Source organism: Ostrinia nubilalis, chromosome 21 (assembly GCF_963855985.1).
Source record: "Ostrinia nubilalis chromosome 21, ilOstNubi1.1, whole genome shotgun sequence".
Lineage (NCBI taxonomy): Eukaryota > Metazoa > Arthropoda > Insecta > Lepidoptera > Crambidae > Ostrinia > Ostrinia nubilalis.
The window spans coordinates 10,227,460-10,237,520 of NC_087108.1; the positions used below are offsets into that span (position 1 = coordinate 10,227,460).

Below are 10,061 nucleotides of genomic sequence, written 5' to 3' on the forward strand. Positions count from 1 at the left end.
TACCCCTTTTTTGTTGTTCACTCATTTTCGCACAAACAAAATAATTTCACAAACGCGTGAGCAGCATCACTCAAGCGAACGCAGTCGCGCCTCGCATTCGTCCAATACAGTCTTGATAACGCGTACGTGAGCGGTGGCTATGTGTGCGTGGCTCGAGCACGCTTAGTATGGAGTTTACCTTCTGTTATATTTTGTGCTTTAACTTTGACAAAAGTAAAAAATCTGTCAAATTCCATACAAAAACACCGGTTATCGTTAAATTTACGGTCAAAGTTAGGTGGTGCAACTCAGCTTTAGAAGGGTTTTGTAATGATCTGTAAGGCCCAGAACAGACGGTGACACGCAACTGCAACGAAACTGCTACTGCTAGTTACTTTTGAGTTGCATCTAAGTTTCTGCCATAGCGTCCGTTGAGAGACCACACATGACGCGACCAGTTTGAAACTTTCAGTTTTAGTCATAAAAATCATCAGAAAGTTGCAGTTGCGTTTCACCGTCTGTTCTGGGCTATGTTAGTTTGACGGGACCGCCTCGTGCAGAAGCTTTGTCTCTTGTTGAAGGTCTGTTCCGGGCGATTCTGACGTCATCATACCCTATCTGGCCTACCAGTGGCGCAGCACGCAGCTTTGACCGCGGCCCACGGCTACACGAAGCTGTATTGGTTATCCACGGCCCGAGTGTCGTGAGGAGCACCGCTGGCTTGAAGAAGCGCTTCTAACTCCGCTCGACGCATACGCACGTCGCTACCGTGGGTCACGTTCAGCTGAAATCAAGTGGTTTATATGAATAAAAAAGTAATATAATTACGAAGACCTTCTAAAACCTGTGTAATTAAAATCAGTAAATAAATATACTAAAAACTGGTCTGGAGAGATTACTCTGGCAAAATATTAATAACAAAAAATATAATACAAAAAAGTGGTCAGAAAGATTACACAAATTGGCGCCACAGTAGAGTTAGGTCCTGTCACTCATTAGTGGAAGACAGTGATGCTAGCTGATGTGAGAATAGTAGATTATAGAACTAAAAATACAGGAACGAATTCAATTTGCTGACTCTTTTTGACCATCCATTTACGATTTATTTAATATGAATAACTACAAATTCAATATAATCACATTAATGCATACTAAACTAAATGTAACATTGATGCAACAAATACGAAACAAAACTAAAATAGCGTGAAAAAAGACACTTACCACAAACGATGTGCAAATTCAAAAACTGGCAAAGGAAATAAAAAACATACAGCAAATAAAAATTCAAGCCATTCCATACCATATAAGTTTAATATGTAATAAAATTTACAACCAAGGTATTATTTTAAAGCTCGGAAGAACATGATTGTGATCTGTACAGACGTACAAACAAACATACGTTAAAAAAAATTCCAATAAAATGATGCAAACTATATTTTATACTCATAAGAAATCAAATTATTAAATAAACTCATTATCTAGCTAGGCCGATTAATACACATACAAAAATTTATACATTTTCATTATACAATAAGTTATCAAAACTGTACAAGCATCATACTATTTAGAATAAATATTATAAAACATACTTTGTTAGTACACTTTATTAACAGTCAACATAATAAAATCATATTATTATTATGACATTATATTTTATAGAAAGCAATAAGTATAGTTAATTTAATGTTTCATTTAAGATACTTAAATAATATTTTCAAAATAATAATATGAATACATTCCCATTGAACAAAATCAGTCTAAAACTACATACATGGCGATGCTTTAAATTAAATAAAACAATATATCGATAAAATGCAAAAAAAGTTAAATAAAACTAATTCTACATGAGACTACTATGGTTAACCTATACATGTAAGAATAATGTTACTAACATTATATCTTTTGTCGATATGATGCAGTAAAATAAAAATCCCTAATATGTGTTTCGTAAGTCACAGATAATCCTATTTTATAAAGGTGTCTAGTTTTCAAGGCTATAAAATTTTTGGTGCAAAATGTACCTTAAAATATACAATTTGTCAGCCAACAGTTAAAGGTGTGTTTCCACTAGGAAACAACACCTGACTGTTGTATGTTGCATGATTGAGTTAGTTGACACCACAAAAACTGTGTCATTTTTCATATTTGAATAATACACAAAATAATAAGTTATTTACAATTTTATCAATAAATAAGTTACACAAGAGTATTCAAGTATAAAATATTTTTATATAAGATATTATTCAATTTGTGTCACGAATAAAATCAACAAAAATGTATTGAATCTATGCATTTCTAAAATATTTAAATATGTTTGTGCATTCAAAATCAAGAAAAATCATGGTGTTTGAAAGCTCATAAATAGGCAGTGAAAATATAAATATTTTGATTACTTTCACGATGAAAAATTTTGCCTTGATGGGCCAGATTACGGTATACCATATTCCCAATATTTATAAAAAAAATCAGATCTACATTAAACAAAATTATAACAATTAGAATGAATTTTTGTTACGTATGAAAACATTGCAAAACACATTACACCAAATAAAAACGATAAAAACAAATGAAAATCGTGCAACAAGCATATAAAGCTAAGTGGATGATATAAACAATAAATAAATTCTAAAGAATTTCTTTTCATTTCTTCATTCCTTGTTTTGAGAATATTTATTATACTGAACTTTTACGCCCGTAGTCACAAACATTACTGTGAGGTCTCACAGTGCGCGTGGACGCACAGGGTCACGCGCGAACCAATCACAGAGCTCTATTCAACGCTGTGCGTTCAAATTGCTGCTTCACTTAAGCAAGCATCGTTTGTGAATACGGGTGTTAGTAAAATATCAAGACAGATAAAATTAAAGTAAATGACACTTGGTACTTTGAAAAATCTACTTATATTTAAATGGCAGTTGGGAAGTAAGAACACTTATCTACTAGTAGCCTGTAAGACTAAACTTGAGTTGCATTGTTACTAAAATTATAAAACTATTTCTTAGGAGATGTCATATTGGGACAAAATGTTTTAAAAATCAACTGATGAATAACTTCATTTGTTCGCTTCAATTCTCAAAATGAATAGGTATGTCGTTAATATTGGTCTCAAAGCTTTAAACGAATAATTAAAATATTAGATACCTAAATAATTTGTAGTTTGACGTCCAACTAAATTATATTTACAAAAGAAAAGAGATAAATAATTGCATTTTTTTCTCGAATAAGACTTTTTAGCCACGGAGTAATCATTATAGTTCTAAGACTCAAAAATTAGGAGGGGGTTAGCAAAAATGACACTAAAAGCTGACAACTATATGCTACAACATTAAAAATGCACATTCCACTTAGTTTGATCAGTACTATCACAGAATGCGTGTTTTATTGAACCAATATAATTTTAGAGGTTGGTTTTGAACATATAAAATATTATGATCAATTTAAAATACACAGACCATTGAGCATGGTATTGCATAAGCCTTGGTCAAACAGGTAGCGTTCCTAGCGTATCATGACGTCACGAAACAACAGCGTAACGTCAAGTGGCGACGTTATAGCGTTACGTCACGAGACAGGGCTATAGCGTAGCGTCAGGTGGCGCTAGTGTGCCGTGAAACTGCGCTATTGCGCTATCTTAGGAACGCATTGTGTTTAAGAAGGCTTGTTTATATAAATATGAATCATATAAATATCGTAGAGCGCCTTTTTGTCTTAATAAAGGGCATATATTTTAAACATTGGTAAATGCTTTTAGTAAGTCCACTGGTTAGTGAAGTCCATTTATAAAATTATATACAATTAAGTTTGTAAGTATAGTATTGCTAGGAACATTCGGTGGGACTTTAATGCCTCTTTGAATTTACAGCGAAATATAAATTGAAGAATATGAATATAAATCCACTTTCAAGACTAAAAAATATAATAGCTTATGGAGCTACAATATTCAAAATATTTATTATAAGATTTTATTTTTTTCCTAAATATTGAGTTATGTAGGATTTTATAATAAATCGTATTAGGTAATACTAGCTTTCCGCCCGCGGCTTCGCCTGCGTGGAATTTTATCTGTCAAAATGAAAAACCGGGATAAAAACTATCCTATGTCCTTTCCCGGGACTCAAACTATCTCTATGCAAAATGTAATCAAAATCGGTTCAGTGATTTAAGCGTGAAAGCAAGACAGACAGACAGAAAGAGTTACTTTCGCATTTATAATATTAGTATAGATTTATGTGACATTTTATAGGTCTCTTATGTTGACTGGGCAGTAGTTTCAACGAATGGTTTCAACCTAAAAGTTTATAATAAAAATAACTGAAAAAACTGTGATAATTGAAAACAAAATGTTTTACGAACATTCATACAGATACAAACTACTATTTAAAGTAAAGCTTGAGCAATAAATACGAAGTACATAAACATAATGAAATCTCATTACATACAAGCGACACTTCTAGTACGATTGTGGATGTTCTCGATTGCTTTTGACGAATTGCGAGATATCCAATATAATTTGGATATACATAATACATACAAGTTTTCTAAAATCTGATATTTAATGTATGTTAATGACACCTGTTTCTTTTAAGGTCCCGAAACAAAAATATTGACTTGTCTAGCGATGTGTGTCTGATGTTGTTAAGACGCATACATAAGTATTCTGTTCTGTTCAGGTTAGCGATATTGAAACTGAATCTAAATACACTAAAACAACATTTCGCCTTTCAAACCTTAAAGTAACGAGCACATCTTGAGTTCCAAAATAATCGATTAAGTCTCACAATCGTAGGACAATCGACTACACCAAGAAAATTACAATATTACGTCAAAACCGGTTTATTCTCAGTGAAAAAAGCGTTTGATTTACACCATCAAATTACTTTTCTAAGCCATCAAAGCCATTAAAGACTTTTTTCAATGAAAAGAGCGTTCGATTTACGTCATTACCTTTTGTAACGATTTCAAACCGAGCACAATCACATCTCGCGTCCAAAAACAATCGATAAAACATCTCACAATCGCCTACGCATTCGAAAACAATCGAGCATCGCGCGCCCTAGTCTCTCACTTGTTGGCGGCCCGCATCCTGGCATACGACGTACTCGGTCAGCGTGACGTCAGCAGCGCCGCCCGACTCCAGCGGTATGAAGTAACTCGAGATATTGTCCCGATTCAAAATAACAAGTCTTTTGAGTAATCAAACCAGAGAAGACGATATAAATCGATCATACTCGACGAAAGAAAAATCGAATAACAATATCGAACGAATTGTCAAATAAGACTCTGACTTAGCAAATGTTTGCTAATACAACCTGACACGCAAACATTTTTGTGGTATACACCAAAAGAGGTCATTTTCTGTGAAAAGAGCGAGCAATTTACGGTATCGCTATCTATCAAGATCTCAAAACCGAGCACAATGACATCTCACGTCCAAAAACAATCGATAAAACATCTCACAATCGTAAAACAATCGACTACGCATCTCACATTCTAAAAACAATCGAGCATCGCGCGCCTAGTCTCTCACTTGTTGGCGGCCCGCGTCCTGGCACACGACGTACTCCGTCAGCGTGACGTCAGCAGCGCCGCCCGACTCGAGCGGGATCGGGTGGGCTCGGAAGTGTTCGAGCATGTCGTGAACGTTCGGGAACCAGAGGTGCTGGACCCGACACTGGCCCGAGTCGCTGAGCGTCATGCGAAGGTGCTTCGCGCGGCCCTGGAAATAAAAGGGTTCAAGTTAGAAAGAATGAAAACACTTTATTGACACATTCGGTCATAGATGCGGATTGCGGGAGGACTCTTTTAATGTGAAAAATAAAGCTTTTGCCCTACACTCCGCATGCTAGCCAAACGGGTTGGGGAGGCCTGATGTTCGTATTTCTCTCTTAGTGGCTTCACGGCATCCATGGGAAGTGTAGAGGTGTTCCTATTCTTGGAACTGGAGGACTTTAGGATCACCAGACATGGAGCTGTCGTCACCGCTCGCGCCAGCGTGCCGTGGAACTAAGCCACGAGGCTAGGACAAGAGAGGACCGAGGACATAGCATATGGAGGATACTACCTACCCTGATCAGACGGGTTGACGAGGCTTATGCTGGTTGCTGGTCTGGTGATCCTTGACTTCGAGCTACTCTTATGTTCTCCTTATCCAGGGAAGGCGCTGGAAGCAGGTCGCTACCAAGCGGCCAATCTGGAAATCATTGGGGGAGGCCTATGTTCAGCAGTGAACGTCCTGTGGCTGCAACGATGTTGATGATGATCGCTGGCATTAGTCCCGCTGTCTACGGAAACACACTTAGAAGTTGAAGGTCCCAGCGTACGCCTGTTCTGTGGGAAAGGTGACAACAGTCCCGTTAAACCTATGGACTCACCTGGAAATTGAAGGTGAGCACGTATTCCCCTCGGCGCGTCTCGCTCTGGCGCACCAGGTAGCTTTGAGCTCCTCCTTATGTTATGCTTATCCTAGCTACACAGGAGGTACAGCAGTGAGAAAGAGATGACACTAACAGCAGTCCCTATGTCTACGGAAACCCACCTGGAAATTAAAGGTGAGCACATATTCCCCTCGGCGCGTCTCGCTCTGGCGCACCAGGTAGCTTTGAGCTCCTCCTTATGTTATGCTTATCCTAGCTACACAGGAGGTACAGCAGTGAGAAAGAGATGACACTAACAGCAGTCCCTATGTCTACGGAAACCCACCTGGAAATTAAAGGTGAGCACATATTCCCCTCGGCGCGTCTCGCTCTGGTGCACCAGGTAGCTTCCAGCTCCTCCTTATGTTATTCTTATCCTAGCTACACAGGAGGTACAGCAGTGAGAAAGAGATGACACTAACAGCAGTCCCTGTCTATGGAAACCCACCTGGAAGTTGAAGGTGAGCACATTATTCTCCTCGGCGCGTCTCGCTCTGGCGCACCAGGTAGCAGTCGTGCGCCGCGAGGCAGCGTGCCGGGACCAGCCCGAGCCGGGACAGGGACCGGGACGAGACACGTGGAGGACACTCCCTACCCTGGCCAGATGAGTTGGGGAGACCTAGGATTTAGCCTACATTCCCTTTGAAGTCTATGCGAGGAGGCTTATGCTGGTTGCTAATCTGGTGATCTTTAACTTCGAACTACTCCTATGTTCTTCTTATCCAGGTTACAAAGGATTCACAGCGGTGGGATCGAGCGGTGAGCTATGCTCGGTGTTCCTTTACGAGAGTGAATCAAAAATGACGCTGATGAAAGAAGTTGAAATGGCTACGGGCAGGGCATAGCACGCAGAACTGACGGCCGATAGGCCGGAAGGTTCTGGAGTGCAACGTAGTCCACCTGGAAGGTGAACAGATAACCTCCTAAAGGTTGCTGGAAGGCGCTGGAAGCAGGCCGCTACCAAGCGGCCAATCTGGAAATCATTGGGGAAGGCTTATCTAATCCAGCAGTGGACGTCTTATGACTGAAATGATGATGATGATGAGCACTGACAATGGCCCCGCTGTCTAAAGAAACACACTTGGAAGTTGACGGTCAGCACATACTCCATCCAATGTACACCTGTTCTGTGGGAACGGTCAGAATAGCATCGCTATGCCTACAAACTTACTTGGAAGTTGAAAGTAAGCACATATTCTCCTCGGCGCGTCTCGCTCTGGCGCACCAGGTAGCAGCCGTGCGCCGCCGCACCACCGGCTAGCACGCACGCCGCCGCCGCCGCGCGCGCCAGCGTGCCGTGGAACCACGGCCATTCCGCTAGCGATACGCGGGAGGATTCGCACGCCTCTTCTGCTATTGAACCTGGGAGATATGATTTACAATATAAGATTCAACAGCATATGAATATCTAAAATAAAGAAATTTTAGTAAGGTGGTCAATGCAATAACTGTTAGCATTTATTTAAAACTTTATTTTAACTCCAGCACAGATTCAAGACTGAAATTGACATTTAACTATTGTTGTTAAACATCATCCTGTCCACCGTATCTCTCTAAAGTTTAGAGTCTAAACACTCGACATTGGCAAAACCAGTGTGCTTCAAATTCCCACCATTGAAGCTATTAGACAGAATAATAATAATCATCAGACCATTAAAAGCTAGTCCAGATGACACAGATTTCCTCGTATCTTTCAAATCGCATCATATACAGACTATCCAGAGGGATTCTGTCCACATACAGGCACGTGTTTGTCTATAAGCACTCGAGTTAAAACGCGTAGCTCTAGGTCTCTACTGCAGGGCCTACCCTAGCTAGGGTAAATTAAAGAAGGTTGTGCGGAGGATGGTTGCCTAGGATGTTCACACATCTTTCCCTTAGTGGAATCATCAGCAGGTTTGTTGCCCATATAAAAAAGCAGTATCTTAACATGATATGAAGTCTAGAATAGGTCTAAGATTAAAAAAAAATTGATGGGCAACATTGCCTACATACAAGACAGACACAAAACCATACCATCTTGGCTAATTTAAGCAGGGCTCTTATTAAACACATACCTAATTCAGCCTCTTCCGGGGTATCCGTGGCAAGGTCAGTGTTACTAGTGCTAGGAGGCAGGTCCCTCCGAGGCGGAAGGTCTGGTGGCGCCGGCTCAGGCAAGCCGGGTAGCGCATCGGGCGGTGGTTGTGTGGTCGGCGGAGATCGCATACAGTATTTGATCGTGGCCAGCCAGGATTTCATATCGTCTACGTCTGCCGCCTCTATTACATATTCCATATTGTTGTCTGCCTGGAAATAATACAAGATGGTACAATTAATAATTATAATCAGTAAGTATTATGATTTAGGTATTAGTGTCAATTCAAGGGCTAGTAAGTACTATACTTCAATACCTCAGGCGACCACTGATAATATTATGATTTTTAAAAATACCATGTTTTATGCTTTTCCTCAACTAATTAACAAAGCACAAAATTAATAGATTTAAAGGGAAGTCTTTACTCGTAAATAAGTTAATATCCTAATCAATTTTAACTTTTTTTTGGACTAGTCCTTTAATAAACAAGATTTTAAAAAACATAACCCTCCTTTTGGCGCAGTCGGGTAAAAACTTACAGCTGTGTAGGTTATTTTAAGTGTATGTAACTATACTAGGTAGTTGTCTCAAAATATCCATGCCTAATAGTATTTTGAGATGTAATATAACAATTTCCTACAAGGAAGGAAATCATAATAGTTTTAACCTATTATACTATAGCTTATTGCATAAATAAAAGAAATGAATTATCACTCATGCATGATTACACATACCATTTAATTAAATTAGCTACAAACCTTTAATACAAAAGTATTTTCATGGTCAGGCATTTCTAAAGCAGTGGTCTCTCTCGCTTCTGATATTAAAAAGCAAAAAACACCACTGCGAGGTTTCTGTGCCTTCGGCGGGGAATAGAACTCCAGCATATACCCTCCAACAGTCTTCACAAGTGCCAGTCTACATCTCTCCCATTTCTGAGGACCTCCAGGCTGCTCTAAGCTTTCCGGGGTCAAATAATTAACCAGACCTTCTTTCCTACACTCTACTACTATCTTAGCTAGTTTAGTCTTATTGTGTTTATTCAAATTCGACGACAGTTCCACTTCATCCGAATGTTGTTTAAATAAACCCTTACCGCGTCGCAATTTGAAAGATAACCTGCGAAAGAATGGCTTGTGTTGCGTTTTAGGAGAATCCGTGTCCTCTGAGTAGTCACTCTCATCGTGGCCTGTGTGAGTGCCGTTCGGGACTTTATTTAGCGTTTTTAACTTCACTAACTCAAATTCGAACTGATCGGAGAAGCAGTCGCAGAATCTTTTCACTAACTCCTTGTTTGTGACTTGAGGCCGTTGGGGGTCATTGCCGCTGGTGTGTATGTACTGCAGCCAGGTCTTGGCGAAGTCCTGAGCGGCCGCTTTGGCCTGACGCTCGCAAAACTCGGCCCAGCCTTCGGGCTCGCCGTCCGACGGCCCCGCCATGGCGAGTAGCCTTCTTAGGAGCTCCACTTGGGAAGCTGACGGTACATACGTAAAACAAAACAATAACAACGCACTAACACACCAAATAACGCTACAATAGCGTTCACATTACAAATTTTCAATCAAAATAAAATTCACGATGCTCCTCACGGT

The 10,061-nt window shown here is 39.6% G+C and overlaps 1 protein-coding gene across 1 annotated transcript; it reads right to left on the reverse strand.

Moving 5' to 3' along the window:
• Positions 1–569: 569 nt before the first annotated feature.
• On the reverse strand, positions 570–10,061 carry LOC135082370 (SH2B adapter protein 1). Its single transcript, XM_063977167.1, has 6 exons — positions 9,228–10,061; positions 8,450–8,681; positions 7,564–7,754; positions 5,522–5,695; positions 1,824–1,829; positions 570–763 (listed from the first exon to the last, which is right to left on the reverse strand). Exons 1-6 carry the CDS (start codon positions 9,906–9,908, stop codon positions 644–646), a joined length of 1,404 nt encoding a protein of 467 aa, XP_063833237.1. The 5' UTR covers positions 9,909–10,061; the 3' UTR covers positions 570–643.